General features: G+C 40.9%; 1 protein-coding gene across 3 annotated transcripts in view; it reads right to left on the minus strand.

Moving 5' to 3' along the window:
• The window catches only part of STRN3 (striatin 3), a 309,869-nt gene that overhangs the window by 8,746 nt on the left and 283,898 nt on the right, over nucleotides 1-17,225 (minus strand). For all 3 annotated transcript variants that reach the window (XM_030215282.1, XM_030215281.1, XM_030215280.1), the window contains 3 exons: nucleotides 12,628-12,768; nucleotides 7,829-7,936; nucleotides 5,695-5,781 (listed from right to left, as the gene is read on the minus strand). In XM_030215282.1, coding sequence (XP_030071142.1) covers nucleotides 5,695-5,781; nucleotides 7,829-7,936; nucleotides 12,628-12,768 — 336 coding nt within the window. The remainder of the gene's footprint in view (nucleotides 1-5,694; nucleotides 5,782-7,828; nucleotides 7,937-12,627; nucleotides 12,769-17,225) is intronic.

Raw genomic sequence — 17,225 nt, forward strand, 5'->3', positions numbered from 1 at the left:
TCCACTTACCATTACCCACCTCCCACTTAATTTCTAAACCAGTCACTTTCGAAGCCCATATCAAGGATACTCAGTTTATTTATAAGTGCCTATTTGGAGCCATGTCAAAATCAATGTTGAAATCCAAGTACTACTACTACTACTACTTGACATTTCTAAAGCGCTACTAGGGTTACGCAGCGCTGTACAGTTTAACATAGAAGGACAGTCCCTGCTCAAAGGAGCTTACAATCTAAAGGACAAATGTACAGTCAGTCAAATAGGGGCAGTCTAGATTTCCTGAAAGGTATAAAGGTTAGGTGCCGAAAGCAACATTGAAGAGGTGGGCTTTGAGCAAGGATTTGAAGATGGGTAGGGAGGGGGCTTGGCGTAAGGGCTCAGGAAGTTTATTCCAAGCATAGGGTGAGGCGAGGCAGAATGAGCGGAGCCTGGAGTTACACCAGCTCACTGGTGGGCATGAGTGATCACACCTAAATACCGTGCTCACAGGTTCCTTACAGAACAGTAATGTAGCAATTAAAGTAGGTGTCTACTTTTCACTACAGAATAGGTCCAACCATTCCCAGTCATTGCCCTCGCTATGTGTACCTAGAGTTAGGATTATTTTTCCCAGCATGTATCACTTTGTAATTGTCCAAATTGAATTTCACCTGCTATTGTGAAGCCCAGACTTGTAGGTCTGTCTGCAGTTCCTCATAGTCCATTTCATTTCGTGCTCAACTGGGTAACTCCCCATCATTCAGGGCTCGCATCTGCAGATATACATCCACTGCGGGGGCTAGGTGTATCAACTGAAACCACACATGTAATTTGAGTGTGGGCCAATTGCTTATGTCAGTACTGCAAGATCATTATTCTAAACCTGATTTATAGAAACAACTTTATGCTAGAAACTGGGAGTATAGGATCCACAGGCAAGTGCTACTTTCAAGTATTAAGGTTCAGCTTGAAATACTAAGTACCTCACTTTTCACAGAATGGAATAGATTTTGTCCTTTGATAATCTAACTAGCTCCAAATCAGTACATCTCACTCAAATTAATCAACAGCAGTCAGTGTAGAAAACTCCTTTTCCAGTTAATTCATCCATGCACTTGCAATTACAAATTCACACATTAATTCTGGTTTAAATTAGAATGCTTTACAACAAATTACAAACAGGTACAAGGAGTCTAGAGGGTTTAAAACTAAGGGGGCAAATTTATAAAGGTCTCATGTTTCTCCTTGGAGAACCAAACATCTTTTCTGCAGAATGGGATTATTGAAGGTGGAACATGTTAGGGCTGGCAGATTTTTTAAGTAATCTGAGATCTCTGCAGTTTTGAGAGTTGATGCTAAGCAAAAAAAAAAAACCAAAAAACAACAACCCAACTTTTCAATACTGATTGTCCCACTGTCTGTTGTTGAAGCCTGATCCAGACAATAATGAAAGTGTACAGCCAGGATCACACAGCAGTTCTACGGATATCTTGTATGGAAAAATTGTGTAAAATGGGCTATGGATATGACATAGCCCTATCCTGATTCACTCTTACTTTGTCTTATGCCCACTGGCTAGTGGACTAGATGCAGTCCACTAACCATTTGGATATAGTTCTTTTGGTTACAACCAATCCAAACCAATTTGGTTTATGGGCTGTTAAGAGCTGTGTAAATCTCTTACTAGTATCTCTATGTTTTAGATAAATTGTTGAGGGCCCTCTTGCAATCTAGAGCACAAATAAAGTGAAGTTACTTACCTGTAGCAGGTGCTCTCCAAAGACAGAAGGACACAATCTCACATACAGGTGACATCATCCCCAGCATTCACTACTGTAAAAGCTTTTGGCAACATCCACTGCACCTTCCCACCTATCGTCCTCGTGCAGTACCAAGGCAGTCTAATAGAACAGCTGATGGAATACAACTCAGAGGGGATGGCCAGGTATTTAAGAAAGTATTTCCTGCTGTCCTCGGAACACACCTGCTACAGGTGAATAACCGCTTTCTCCAAGGACAAGCAAGTCATCACATTCTCACATATCGGACCCCCTATCTTCCAGACTAAAATGAAAAGGGGGAAAAACTCAATGAGGACTACAAAAAGAAAGGCCCAAGAATCTTTTTTTTTAGAACAGCCTGGGACAGAAACAAAATGGGCCCAGGGAGGTGGCGGGGGGGAGGGGGGGGGGGGGGGAGAAGAGTTGGATTCTAGACCCCAAATAAATGCTGAAGGACTATTTCACCAAACTGATTATTGCGCCGGCAATCATGCTCTAGGCAGTAGTGAGATGTGAACATCTGGAAGGATGGCCATGTCGCAGCTTTGCAGACCTCTTCTGTGGAGGCTGACCTTATGTAGGCTACTTACACAGTCATGGCTCTGATTTTGTGAGCTGTGATGTGACCCTCCAAAGTCATCTCAGCTTGGTGCTAAGTGAAAGAAATAGAATCTGTTAGCGAACTGGATAAAGTGTGTTTACCGTTGGCTAATCCCATCATATTAGGGTCAAAAGAAACAAGCTGGGTGAACTGACTATGGGTTTTAGTCCAATCCAGACAGAAGGCCAAGGTTCTCTTGAAGTCTAAAGTGTGCAGTGCACTTTCACTGGGATAGGCATGTGATTTGGGAAGAATGTTGGCAGAATAGCTGACTGATTAACTACTACTAATCATTTCTATAACGTTAGCCATACACAGTACTGTACACATTATATGCATTATCTTAGGAAGGAACTTAAGATGCATACGGCATTGTGATGAAATCATGTTTGAGGTGTATCAGATACTAGAGCCTGGAGCTGAGGAACAGGAAGTACTTGGAGTAAAACCCCTCCCCTGCATTCCAGGTGGGAAGAGTGTGACAGCACTGGCATGTAGAAGGGAAGAGAGCTCATGTGCAAGTAATTCCCCGTGCTGAGAGGTTAAATTTGATGCTCTCAGTAGACAACTTGGAGAGATTGTTTCAAATTACAGAGTATAGCCTGTTCAGACTATTTTGAGAACCCATCAGTCAAGATGTTACAAGGGATCCTCTTGCCTGGAAAAATTTCAGCATCTCTCCTACCAGTAGGTCATCAGGGACATCCAACAGTCCAACAGCAATGGGATGGACTTGACCATCTCCCACACAAACTCAGTACAGAACAGTTCCTCATGGGGAGACCTTCCTCTTTCATGGGGAGGGGAGGAGTCTGAAAGGATACCAAGGGACCCCTCATCTGAGAGGATCTCTGGATCCTGATCAGACTCCCAGCAGAGGTCCAAAACAAACGCAAAGATGTCTTCTCATGCAGAAACCTGAGTCTATGCCTGCCTTGATCTACTGGGCTGCTGTCCAGACTGGCCAGGAGCGCTGAGGGACAGGAGTCCACCTATGCTCCGAGGAAGCTTCCTCCCCTGAAGAACTGGAAAACAAAACTGTTTTGACCAGTGTCAATAACAACGCCCTTCAAGGCCCCAGCATTGAAGTATGGCAAACATGCAACACATGAGATTCCAGTATGGCCTTGGACTCCATCATGACCAACACCAATGCCCTTGATGTCTCAGATTGCATCAGGCAAGAAGCTACCCCAGCTCCTGTTGCAGCATGACTCAGATCCACTCCTCTAGGTCAACCATCAGTAAAGGCTGGGCCTGAGCTGATATGGAGACACCTTTCACAAGTACTGGTTTTGGCTTGGCTCGATGAGGAAGCTACCATGCTTCGAAGGAGAATGACACCAAAGCTTCTTTGCTTAACATCGGTGTCCTTCGGCATTCATTCCTTATATGTCCTCAAGGTGGGACTGGAAGACGCCCGATATGAATCGGCACTGCCAACACTCGATGTCGAAGCAAAGGGAGACCTTCTTGATGCCAATGCAGCTCCAGGAGCCATAGGGACCAATGTCTCAGATGTTGAAATCAATGGACTGAAACTGTCTGCACCAAATGTATTTTTGGGATGCTGTTCTCTACTCTTAATGCTTCTTGTTGATAACTGTGAACACAGATGACAGCAAGGATTACGGTCAGGTCCCACACACTAAATGGGTGTCCATAAGGGACACAGTCCTGTTGTACCTAGAATACATTTTTAAATCACTAGGAGTTTTCAGAGACATGTTGGGAAAACTAGCTGCAGTAAAATCAAACAATGCTATAGTGAAAAAATGGGAGTTTCCTGGCTAGAGTAGGAGAACCTGCTCCCACGTAAGAGGCACAAGAAAAAAAAACAAAAAAACAGCCCTGATTAGGCAATAAAGGCAAAATTACCACAAAAAGAAAAATCCCAAAATGGAATGAACTGAGAGGAGAAATTACGAATACATCTTCTCCGCCTTGTGGAAAAATTAATACTGCCTTGGTCCCATGCAATGACAGCAGTACACATGCTCAGCAGATGATGTCAAAAGCATTTATAATAGTGAACACTGTGCAGCGTTTCCACGCCGGGCTGTCAGATGGCGTCACCCATACATGAGAATGGGATGTCCTGCTTGTTTTCTGAGAATGGGCTTTAGGCAAGAAGACTAGTAAGACCAGAAAACAGATGTTAAAAGTAGTGATTCATCAAACTTCAGTCACTATACTCTTTGGAGATGTCATCCCTCTGCTTCTTTGCTAGTGAGACCCATGACTGGAGCAAATTGATGTTAACAATATCTCAGCTATTTTGGAAGACTCGATGTCAGATATATCAGAGCTACATTACTGATATCATTTGCTATTTGAACAAGACTTAAATGCTTTGTTAACACTATATTTTCAAAATGCAGATTTGTTCTGTGGGGAATGTAATCCTGAGGCTCATAAAAGTACACTAGTTTTTAGCAATGATACAGGATACTAAGAGCTTGGGGCTACTTTTCTCTTAGCTTATCCTTGTAAACGTTTAGTCCATTTTGCCAGAGTGAAATATGCTTTCTTTTTGCCAGAACAGCTGAAGACCTTCCTAGACCTAAAGAAGATCAATGCTGGGATTTCAGGAATTAAAGGATAAGGGGGGGTGTTTTCTATATCTCATGTTAAGCTTCACTACTATTAGAGGATTTCATCTTTTCTTCTATTTGTTTTCTTCATATGTATACTCCTCCCCTCTATATTTACTTTGTGGACTAAGGAGAATGTTAAATGTTCTTTTGAGTGACGTTATTTCACTATTTCTTCATGTTTTGAATGTTATTATTTGTGTTGCTTTAACAAGCATATTGCTTGTGATGTATTCAAAAAATATTAATACTAAATTTAAAAAAAAGTTTGCACCACTGACTTTGTGCCCATATCTCTGGCAGAACACTGGGCAATTAGTTGGTTTGGTGTCTGTGCCGAGTGCTCAATGCTCAACATTTACATCCAAACTTCAGTATAGAGGGTCTGTGCTAGAAACCTTCTCTGTCAAATCTTTCTGTGCTCTGAGTTCAGCATAAAGAGTCTTCACTAAAATGCTTTTCCACCTCCAAGCCAAAGATACAACCCTGGCTAGTTTCCCAAAAGCTCAATAACTCCCTTTCTTTGGAGCTTTTGGTGCGGTGTTAACAGCAAGCTTAAACTCTCCTGGTTTATAAATAAACTACAAAAGCCATTGTGAGCAGGTAAGTGCATACTGCTCTGTCCTGGTGCCAACAGTTGATGTCATCCACATGTGGCCGATTCATATTGCTCGTCAACGGAGAATTAAAAAAAAAAAACATGCTAAGGACTATGGAAAAAACAAAACAATTGACTTACTTCCTGACATCAAGTAGATCCCATTAGGGTCTACAGCTAAACTTGTCACAGCATCTAAATGAGCAACCATCGAATGGATCATTTTACCTAAAAGGAAACCAGAATAAATCATTTTCAGAGCATAAGCTAAATACTTTCTTTTTTTAGTCATTAATATCATTGCAATATATGCATTATAGAGTTCTGCCTAATTTTTAAGCTCTAAGATTTCAGTACAGCGAAAAAGAACCTTTAAACAAAGAATATTTTCACACAAACTATTCCCAAAGCATTTTGGAAATAAGAACCTTCAGTTTCTTCTGAGACAAAGTCCCAATGTCACTCTAGCACTGGTCATCTTCCTGCCCCAGAGTGGCAATGCACCATTTTCACAGGGCAGGACAGCTCAACTTAGGTTTTTTTTTGCATTCTAGTGCTGCCATGGGACCATTCCAGAGCCTTTAATATTAATATTTAATTAACAGCTCCACAGCATACAGAATGTCCTGATCTTGAAATAGGGCTACTGGTTTTTATAAAATGAGATTCATAGTATAGGGGAAAACATCATGTATGGAAATAACTCAATGAAAAGATATGCAAAGTTTGTGTGCCCCCAGGATTTATGAACATTAAGGGGATTTTTAAATTCATTTTATTGTGTTTTAAAGTTTTATAAGCAAAAGACCATGAGAAAGTTTACTATTTTGTTACTGAAGGGAGGTATACATAATAAGAAGAGTGCACAGCTTTGTTGATGACATTAAATAATTCTCAGTAGTGCCTCATTAATGGCATGAATTCAGAGAAGTTGCATGTAGAGCTAGGCACAGTTAGCCAATGAGAGTAAGGTACTTCCTATGGTCAATTACAATGGGCATCTTTGATTCAGTTTAAGTACAGAACAAATGAAGACTATGATAAATTCCCCAAACAAGAAAAGGTAGCTTACAAGTGATTACACTCAATAGTTAGCAGCTGGGATATCCGTCAGTAAAGACTACTAAACAGACTGGATGAGTCAGTCAGTCTTTTTCTACCATCAACTACTAGGTTAGATTTCAATTTGAGTTTATACTTCATAGCAATTGATTATGGGCTCTTGATAGGCATGAAGCCTAACATTATCCAAATAAAGAAACAGATTCTGATATTTTTTTCAAAACAGATTCGGTCTAAATGTTATCGATGTCACCAATCTGATCCAAATCCCATAATCAATCATTTTAAAATTTTTTTCATGTTATACCTGACAGATCAGCTAGAAGAAAATTTCTCTTTTGCTAAATATGTTTTAAAGTTTAAAGCATTAAGTGGTACAAACTGGGGGGGGGGGGGGGGGGGGGGGGCTTTTACTAAAGCTTAGCTTGAGTTATCTGCAGCAGGGCCCATTTTATTCCTATGGGCCCTGCTGCAGGTAACTCAAGCTAAAATTTAGTAAAAAAAAACAAACCACAAAACCCTATATTTGCTTTTCTTATTTCACTCTACAGCCAGCACACAGAAGCAAAACACTCAGACTATCAGCAGATTAATCCTTAGGACATGACAACCGTCGTCATATTAATCAAAATACAATACATTGAAAAATTAATGGAAAACTGTTCAAAGATGTACCATTCTACCCTCCTTGGATGTGCTTTTCCTGATCTAACACAGAAAATATATAGGGGCCATTTTACTAAGTCGCATAGGCGCCTATAACATGCGCCAATTCGGAACTACTGCCCAATGGTAATTTCATTTTTTACATGCGTCCAATACGCGAACTAGAAAGTATATTTTAAATTCCAGCACGCGGTGCTAACTGGGCAGTAATAGGGATTGTATGCACTTTGACAGTTACCACCCAATTACTGCGTGAGACCTTACTGTTAAGTGAATGGGTGGTGGTAAGGTTTCAGGCCCAAAATGGACGCTCGCCAATTTTCATTTTGTCGCACGTCCATTTTTGGCCAGGCATGCTGAAAAATGGCCCTGCCCACATCCAATATATGCATCTACACCAGTGTAGGCCATTTTTCGGCGCACCTTAGTAAAAGGACACCATAGTCTTTTGTATTCACAAGCAAATCAAGACAAACCAAAGATGCAGAAAAGAAAAACTGCTCAAATACAAAGTGAAAATCCTTCAGTGACATGTTCAGGCTCTTACCCGTTTTATTATCAAAAAATTTGATATGTCTGTCTTCATGAGCTGTGATGGTAACAGGAAGCGTGGAATGACTTACTACCCTATTAATGTGACTGGTTAACTGAGAACCTAAAAGAAACAATATCATATTGAGGTCATATAAATACACACAAATTAAATAAAATAAAAGAGGGCATTTAACACAAAGCAATCTATCAAATATGTTGGACTGTATCTTCTGCTGATAAACGACAGCTTGTTTAAACTGCATATTACACAACTTAGCAAACATATTGATATAACAAACTGTATATTTTTACATCTATAAAACAGTCATAAATTCTCCCTAACAGCCTGAAGGAAAGGAACAAAAGGTGCACAGTTTTCAGTCTATATTTTGCAGCTAGCACTAAATTTATAAAAAAAGAAAAATTCTTGTTTGTTTATTTATTTTATTTATTAGGATTTATTTACAGCTTTTTTAAAGTAATTCACCCAAGGCAGTGTACAGTAAGAATAAATCAAACATAAGCAATAGACAATTATAGCAGTAAAAATAGTCAAATAATACAAAGTATGGCAAAGTATATAAATATTTAGCAACAGTATTTACTTGTGACATACCAACTGAGGATGACACAAAGTTTTTTTTTTTTTTTTTAACGCAGGTGTAACTCCCACTTTAACTCTTATTTCTGTACAAATATGTGAGCCCTCATGGAACACAGAAATACCTATTGTATTTGAAAGTATAAGACACCTGCAAGCAAGATAACTATTGTAGTGGTGTACTTTCAGGTACAGTGACTTTTTATCGGTTCCTGGAGTGCTCACCATAACATATAAAGCAATTAAGGTGGGATTTGTACCTGGGTCCTCTTGTTTAAAGACCACTGCACTGACCACTAGGCTGCTCTACAGGGATGTGTGTGGTTATTTTTGTACAAATGCTGCCAGATAGACGTTTTTGTGCTTGCTTTTTTAGCGTTCATATTTTGGACGTTATCAGTACAAGAACGTCCTTCTCATATATTTTCGAACAGGAAATCCAAATGTTTTTCCTGCTTGAAAATGTCTGAGAGATTAACTTTTTTTTGGACATGAGCAGGATGTCGAAATTCTGACTTGGATGTTCTTTTGAAATGCCCTTCCATGTGTCTTAATAAAATATTAGCATGAGCAGCAGAAATATCTACCTAGCAGGCAGGAACAGTTAATCCTACTCTCAAGCTAATGTAAATATCCACGCTTAAACTAATCACATACATACAGAGGTTAATATATTTTATAATCCACATGCTTACAAGCGTATCATCTGAATGGACAACGTTTTGGTGAGACTTGGCCCCAGCATGTCCTCAAAATGATAAAGAAGGACAAGAAGCGGACCAGTGGGTTGAGGACAAGATGGCAGCGTCCTCTGGGTCCATACCACAAGAATTTTCTGAAGTCCAATTAAAACAACTTACTGCTGCAGTAATGACCGCTTTGGAATCGCATTTTGATTGCTTGTTTGGGCACCTCCAGCAGGTAGAAACCATGCTATCAGAGACTAACCGCCACACCAGAGAACTTGAGCAGCGGGCTCTGCTATTGAAGACGCCTCAGCCCTTGTCACTACAGAACTGGTGGCGTTGTGGGAGCAGCTTAAAGACCAAGCCACTAAACTCAACGACCTGGCCAAAACTACCACAGCTGCTGGAATGGTGGTTGTCTACCCATTTCCTGTTGTATGATGGCTGCATATAGAACGTGCCCATCATCTGGGCCGGCCAGAAGTGGGTCAGACTAGGTCCCGCATCATCATAGCAAAAATTTTGAATTATGCAAATAAAGTGAAGCTTACTGTGGTCCTATAAGTAGAATTGGGAGAAGCTGACTTATGAAAAGGTACCAATCCTACTCCTCCAGGGTTATTCTCCAGCCCTGTTGGAAAGGCAGTGATGGTTCACTCCGTTGTGCAATATCTTATATGAGCATAGGCTTCGTGTTCTTCCTTTATCCTGCAGTTTTTGAAACTGCACCATGATGGTCAATGGAAGATATTTGACATGACTCAGCCAGCACAGGATTTTATTAACATTTTACCCAGTGAGGCCACTTGACCCGGAGTAGCAGACTTTGGAAGAGTTATCAGTTCTCTGAATTTACTCCTGGATATTTGGCAGGCTACCTGACTTTTCCCTGGCTCTTGTTTACTTTTTCCCATCTTCACTAGAGGCCTGCCAGCACAAATATGAAAGACACACCATAGTCAGGTAGCTCACAGTGGCTCTTGGTTCTCGTTGGGTATTCTGTGATGGAATACCTCTGCTGTAGATGGTGCCCCATTTGCTCTAGTATTAATCTATACAGTTTACTTTTTGAATATTTTCCTTGTTGATGATGTGATTTTACCTGATCTGTTAATTGCTTGAATGGGGGGGGGGGGGGTAGGGACCTCCTGGCCAACAGCGTGATCCTGAGAACCCTTACACCATTAGTGTGGGGGCACTCATTGCATGTTTTAGCAGGGGGGGGTTAGTGTCAGGGTGCTGTTTGAGTATGGACTCCCAAGGGAGGACAGGGATATTTTGCATTTTTGGTGGTAATCCCTTGGGGCCCTTCTTTGGAATGCTTGTTTTTCCGCTTGCGCGTCTATTCTTCTTTGCTATGTTTCTGGGTGAGGTTCCAGGCTCAATTTAATATACTTTTTAGCGATGCTCTCTGAGCAGTATGTCCACTGGTGGTATCCGCCTTGTCTCTTGGAACGTGGGCAGGATTACGCCTCCCGTAAAGCGCACTAAGATTTTGGGGACTCCCATAAAGCGCAGTGTGTGTCTGTTGGAAACCAGACAGTATGTCACAGAGTATCAGAAATTGCAGCAGCAGTGGGTTGGAGACCTTGTAATGCGCAGGTATACTACTCTTTCATGACAAAGGACATTATTTAAGTATCTATCTTAATGTACAAGGGCAGGAGCTGGTGTTGGTTGGGATTTAAGGCCCAGTTCGCTATGACGGCGATCTTTATTGACAGTTACTCTGGGAGTGGCTTTGATAGTGGCAGGCTGGGTGTGCCTCTGCCACTCGCACCAGCCACCTCATTACCACTACCTAGCGATTATCTTCATGATACACGCAGATGCCATTTTGCTTAAAACAAACAGTTGCTGTGGTTTTCAGTCAGGAGGATCTGATCCTTATTAAAAACTAGAAAAAAGGCCTGTTTCTGAGAGAAATGAAACGGGCGCTAGCAAGGTTTTCCTCGGTGTGTGTATGTTTGAGAGAGTGTGTGTGAGAGAGAGTTAATGTGCGAGTGTATGTGTGTTAGAGAGAGAGAGAGTGTGGGTGCGAGTGTGTGAGAGTGAGAGAGACACTGTGTGTGTGAGTGTGACACAGTGAGAGACAGAGTGTGTGGTGGAGAGTGAGAGAGACACTGTGTGTATGTGAGAGAAACCTCCCCTCCTCCCTCTGTGTATTCGCAGGACCCCTCCCCCCTTCTGGTGCTCCTGCTGTCAGGTGTCAGCCCCCCCCCTTCCCCCGTATGCATAATAGGTAAAAAACAAAAACAAAGAAAAAGAAAGCTTTGCATCTCCGTAGGAAAAAAAGATGTGCTTGAAAAGTGTTGCTAATTGTACCTGTTTCCCCAGAGAGAGCACAGCGTTGTTGTAGGAGAAGAGTTATTATTATTATTTTTTTTTTGTCCAATACGCAAGCACAGAAGCAGAGGCCTGGAGGGCATTGTTTTTGTTTCACAGGCCAGCGTTTCTGTCGCTTCCCTTCCTTCAGTTTTGAAGCCTCAGCTATGGGCCGGTTGTTGGCTTTGGGAATTGCTGTATTTACGGGAGGGAATGAACGTTTGACAAAGAGAGTGAGAGCCGGGCTTGCTTCTGGAGAGAGGCGGTGTTGCAGTGCTTGTTGCCTGGTTTGTAAGGTTTTGTGGACGCACACAGAGCTGCCAAGGAAGAAGACAGAGATGAGAGACCGGTCTCCGGAGGGAGGTAGGGCTATGAGCGGCGATACGATTGGTTGAGTGTGATTGCTCCGCCCTCAACGTCATCGCATTTGACGTGGGGGCGGAGCAAACAGGCATGGGGAAATTTGGGTTTCACCACCATGCAGCTCTTGTGGAGGCTTCATAGAACGTTGGAGGTGAGAATTATATATATAGATCTGTATCTGGAGAAAGGTTATGGTCCTCATAGACCATGCAAGAGTTTCCAGAAAAGAGGTGGAAGAGGGTAAGCATAGAATATGTTTTGAAGAAATTACAAGAAACTGCCAGTCAGGAAGTGGCAGGGCCTGATCAATTCTCACTGAAGAAAACTTCACAACTGAAGAACCAGATAGTGAAATGACGTCATTTAGGTGAGGTGGATGGTATGAACGTAGTCTTAATGCAAATTTATTCAGGATAATATAACCCACATTTTATTGAAATGGGTCACGTTTTCACAAGTTATGCAGAAAACAAGCTTTCTATTTTTTTTTAACACAGTGTATGTTTTTTATATTAATGTGAACATTTTAAAAATTACTTTGGCTTTATATTTTTGCATGTTTTTATGTAACAGTTTACATTTTTATCAACTTAGTACTCCACTTTGTATATGCCAAAGAATGAAAAGGTGGATTTTAAGTATATTAATTTAATCAATTAGTTCAAAAGAAAGATACCTAGGCGGTTTACAAACTTTCTCAGATTTCTATCTCCTACGCTATAAAGCTGTTACTTTCACTTATTCTACTAGACCATGAGAATTATCTGGCACATGTGTACAAGACATATCATGCAAAGTACCAGGGTCAAACATACTTTGCTTCCTACGTTCACTTACCAGAGTCCATGGAGGATGACAGCACTGTCAACAACTGTAATGTTTCCAAGTCATAAAGAACTGCACTACCTGTGTTGAAGGATGCTACAACATGTGCAGGATCACATCCTATGAAGTCAACAGATGTGGGTATCCCATGTCCTAAAAACATGCCAGATGAAAAGAGAAAGAAAGTGGTCAGTTTTGTGACATCTTCATCACTGGAATAAGCTTATTCTATAAAGACATTCTGGTCAATCCTGAAAAGCACTTATGTGTTATGGGGTCAACTGCACAGCCCAACTGCATACGTGCCCTTTTCTTTTTTTTTTTTTTAAAATAACTCCAAGCCACTTGAAATTTGGCTGTTTAAATCTAGGGATGGGCAGCTAGAAAACTTTTGTGATTTATTCTGTTTTTTTTTTCCAGTTTGAAACAAATGTTAAAAGTGTCCACACTACTTACACCTAGTGAACACTCTCAATAGTGTGCACATGTGGATGTCATCGCAGATGGGTGTGTATAGCGCGCTATCAGGAAACAGTGTGCACAATGTGCACTACTGAGAGTGTGCATTATTATTGGCAAATGACATTCGTTTCAAACAGTTCATCCCTACATAAATAAGGGCTCCTTTTACCAAGCTGTGGTAAAAGGGGGACTGTGGTGGCATCAGTGCATGGATCTGCCACGTGCCAAGGCTCCCTTTTACTGCAGCAGGTAAAAGGAGTTAAAAAAAAAAAAAAAAAAAGGAAATGGCCGTGCGGTAAGTTAAGCTGCCCAATTACCACCAGGTAAGCCCCAGGCACTAAAAAAGTAGAGATAATTTTTGAACTGTGGAAATGGCATGCGGCACACACCAGAACTACTACTGTTGGGCTCCTGCGTTAGCCTGGCAATACGGCCAATTTTCTGCATGCCATTGCCACAGTTTTGTAAAAGGGCCCCTAAATTGTCTAAAAGTTGCATGTTTAAAAAATAGGTAGGTAGTTGGGGCATGCCAGGACTAAAAAAACATCTATCTTTAACAGAAATACTTGGCCAGTAGATGGTTAACAGGGCAATTTCCATAACTTAGTCACTCACATTTGCGCACACATTACACACATAAATGTTTAGAATATTAGTATTTACCTATATAATTTGCATAGCACATATTTGTCAGGTGGGCGGAACATGGGTGGAACACAGCCATGGTTCCCACTTACATGTATAACATAAAATACAGTACGTTTTATGCACCTTTACTGCACTTAGGCCAAGTGCATTTACACCAGGTCTATGGCTGCCTTAAGTGCAAGTGCCTAAATGTTAGGCACCTTAATATCCAGTTACACTAGTAGATGCCTACTTTCTAAGATAGGCTCCTATTACACACCCTCTGAGGGCCTAACTGGAGGTGTCCAGTTACAGAAAATGCCCCCTAAGTAAGTTATCCATTTAAAGATACATGTGAATTTTCAATGGCATCGCTTGGACAAATAAAGCAACTAGAAATTCTTTTAAAGAAATAGCAACAGCTCAGCTGAATATTTATAACTATATGCCTGATATAACTCACCCTGAGTAAATACTAAAAAATGTGAGAGCAAAATCCAAAGTAATAAAGGAATAACTTTCAAAAGAATAAAACACTACAGTGACTGGAGTGGACAAAATCATGTCATGTGATCAAAATATTTAGCACTTTTGACTGCAATCAATTTCAATTTAGACTAAAAGTACTGAGAAATTTCTTGGCAGAAATCAGTATCAGCCTGAGACAAAACAGTGGATTTTTAAGCCTGTAAAACTGTTATTTTTTGTACGTGTATTTCTCTAGTTTGGCCAGCAGGTGGTGCATGTTTATATTTAAAGCTGTTGAGAAATGACTGTTCTCTCTTTAGTTAACATAGATAAGAGGTAACCTGCAGTGATGTGGCCAGCTATTTTTAAAACTTGTTGTTTTAGGCTCTGATTGGCCCCGGAGCTCAAATTCATCTAGTAAATAATGGATTTTTCTCCAGTCTTAGTTTGGAAGAAAAGAGAGAAAGATCTCTTTGCTGAGACCCTGTGAACAGTTATATTACCTATATTCTTCAGGCACTATTCAGGTAGTGAACAAATGTTTAGATAGTTTTATAACTGATTCATGTTCAGTTACCTGGTATTATGTGCCGTTTTCGTTTCATCTGTTTTATGGTTCACTGTTCGATATTTTTCATGACAAACATTTTTACTTTATTGACTCTGCTTGTCTGGAAAGACTAAGAATCCTGGTGGTTTGTGTGTTGCGTCTGTGAGTGATTTTGGGAACCGTGGGACCACTGGGAATGTGGCCCCCAGTAACATAGAAATCGCTGGGGATAATTTGAGAGTGGGAGACTCACCCAGAGGCGGTTGGGACCCAGTTGGTGGGAGGAGGGTGATAGTGTAGAGCACAAGCGGCAGGTGCAGGTGGACCTAAGCTGTGCTGGAGACAAACCCTCTAAGTGGCCGCGGGGTAACCCCAGGCAGGTGGCTAGGCATTTTGTGACACAGCCCTCTGCTTCTCTACCTAAATTATTACATATATCTGTGTAAAAAAGTTAACCTTTGCTTTCTTTTCTTAAAGCAGCGAACAACAAATACATAAAAACCTGCAAAACCATGGCAAGAGAACCAATACTCTAATATTAGGTAATATTTTCCCATACTAAAATTTTAGTTAGAAAATATATGAAAATAAGTGAAGGGAAGCTTTACATAGGAGATCAAAACAATTGCTTCAATCTTTACCAACACAAAATGGGCAGGCAGCTTTTCTCACCCCTTAACTGCCCTATCCCTCCACTCCACCCAGGCCCCAAATTCAAAGATCCTTTGTCTTGCTTGGAAAAGAGACAGATGAGGGGAGATATGATTGAGGTCTACAAAATCCTGAGTGGTGTAGAAGTAAATCAATTTTTTACTCGTTCCCAAAGTACAAAGACTAGGGGACACTCGAGGAAGTTACATGGAAATACTTTTAAAATAGCAGGAAATATTTTTTTTCACGCAACATAAAGTTAAGCTCTGGAATTCTTTGCTGGAGGATGTGGTAACAGTGGTTAGTATATCTGGGTTTATAAAAGGTTTGGACAAATTCCTGGAGGCAAAGTCCATAGTCTGCTATTGAGACAGACATGGGAGTCAACCGCTTGCCCTGGGATCTGTAGTATGGAGTGTTCTCAAGATTTGGGTTTCTGCTAAATACTTGTGACCTGGCTTGGCCACTGTTTGGAAAACAGGATACTGGGCTAGATGGACCACTGATCTGACCCCAGTATGGATACTCCTATATTCTTATGTTGCATATTATAATCAATCTATATATCTAGCATCATTACTTGCCTGTATTCAGCTGAATTGATTAAGGTCACAGTACTAACACACACATAACAGATATGTATGGTAAGAACAGATTTAATCATTATACTACGTCTTATTTATCAACTCACTTTAACCAGCAAGGATGGTGGTGGTGGTGGTGGGGGGTCAGTCTTCAAGTCACACAGTTTTAGGGTGAAAACAATTATTGGTGAAGCAACATTCTTACAAAATACATTGTAAACATGCAACAGATGCATTTAACTAATTCTTTAGTTAACTACATAAGCCACCAATGTTCTCTACATTGTAACTGTAATATATTAAGGTAATTTCACGTAAATTGTAAGCCACATTGAACTGAAACTTGTTTTTAGATAATACTGGAATGCAAGAATGCATAAATAAATAAAATAAATAAATGCAAGACCAAAATAGCACTGATCTGCTAAGCCAAAAATGCAAGATATGAAATGCTGCTCACCAAAGGTGATTTTGTAATAACCCCCCCCCCACCCCAGGAAAAGTAATCATCTCCACCTGCCTGGCTTCTTAAGTGGCCAGAGACCACGAGACATCATAGAAGAGGAGGTTGATACCATGGTGACTGCTAACAAAGCTAGACAAACATGCATCCATAAAGCAGGCAAAAGACACCAAAACCCTGAACATTGTAAGCTACCCTCACCCAAACATCACAAAACCAACCCCCAACCCCCCTATACTCAACTCCCTCCCCTCTGGATATTACTCTGAGCAAGCCACCCAACCTCCTCCTTTAACGTCGAGAGAGCTCACACTTCGGTGCTAGAAATAAAATTTTTACAGGTGATTAAATACAAGACCCTGGCCCCTAGGTGACAATACATCAAAATAAGCGCCCCCCACACTTTTAGAAAGTGAACCTTCTGCTTAAAGGAACCCCTCACCTCCCAGGTGGCAAGCAAAAGGATGGGGACAGAGGTGACATCCAATATTGCAATATACATTTCTGGGCTACCAGTGTAAGCTTAAGGAACAATAAAACACATTCCTTTGAGTCTCCGTGAAAGGTACCTGGTTGATCCAAAACCAGCACTTTCACTGAACCATGAATAGAACAACCAAAAATAAACAACAGAAAGTGAACCACAGCGGCCAAAGAAGCTTGGATTTTCACACAACCCCAAAAGGCATGTATTAAAGTACCAACTGTGACTCCACATTTAAGGCAGAGATGAGCGTCCAACCCTCACCTTAGACAGCTGGAGCTCTGAGAATTAAGCACTATGAAGGATCCGAAAATAACATTC

This window comes from Microcaecilia unicolor, chromosome 9 (genome assembly GCF_901765095.1).
Source record: "Microcaecilia unicolor chromosome 9, aMicUni1.1, whole genome shotgun sequence".
Lineage (NCBI taxonomy): Eukaryota > Metazoa > Chordata > Amphibia > Gymnophiona > Siphonopidae > Microcaecilia > Microcaecilia unicolor.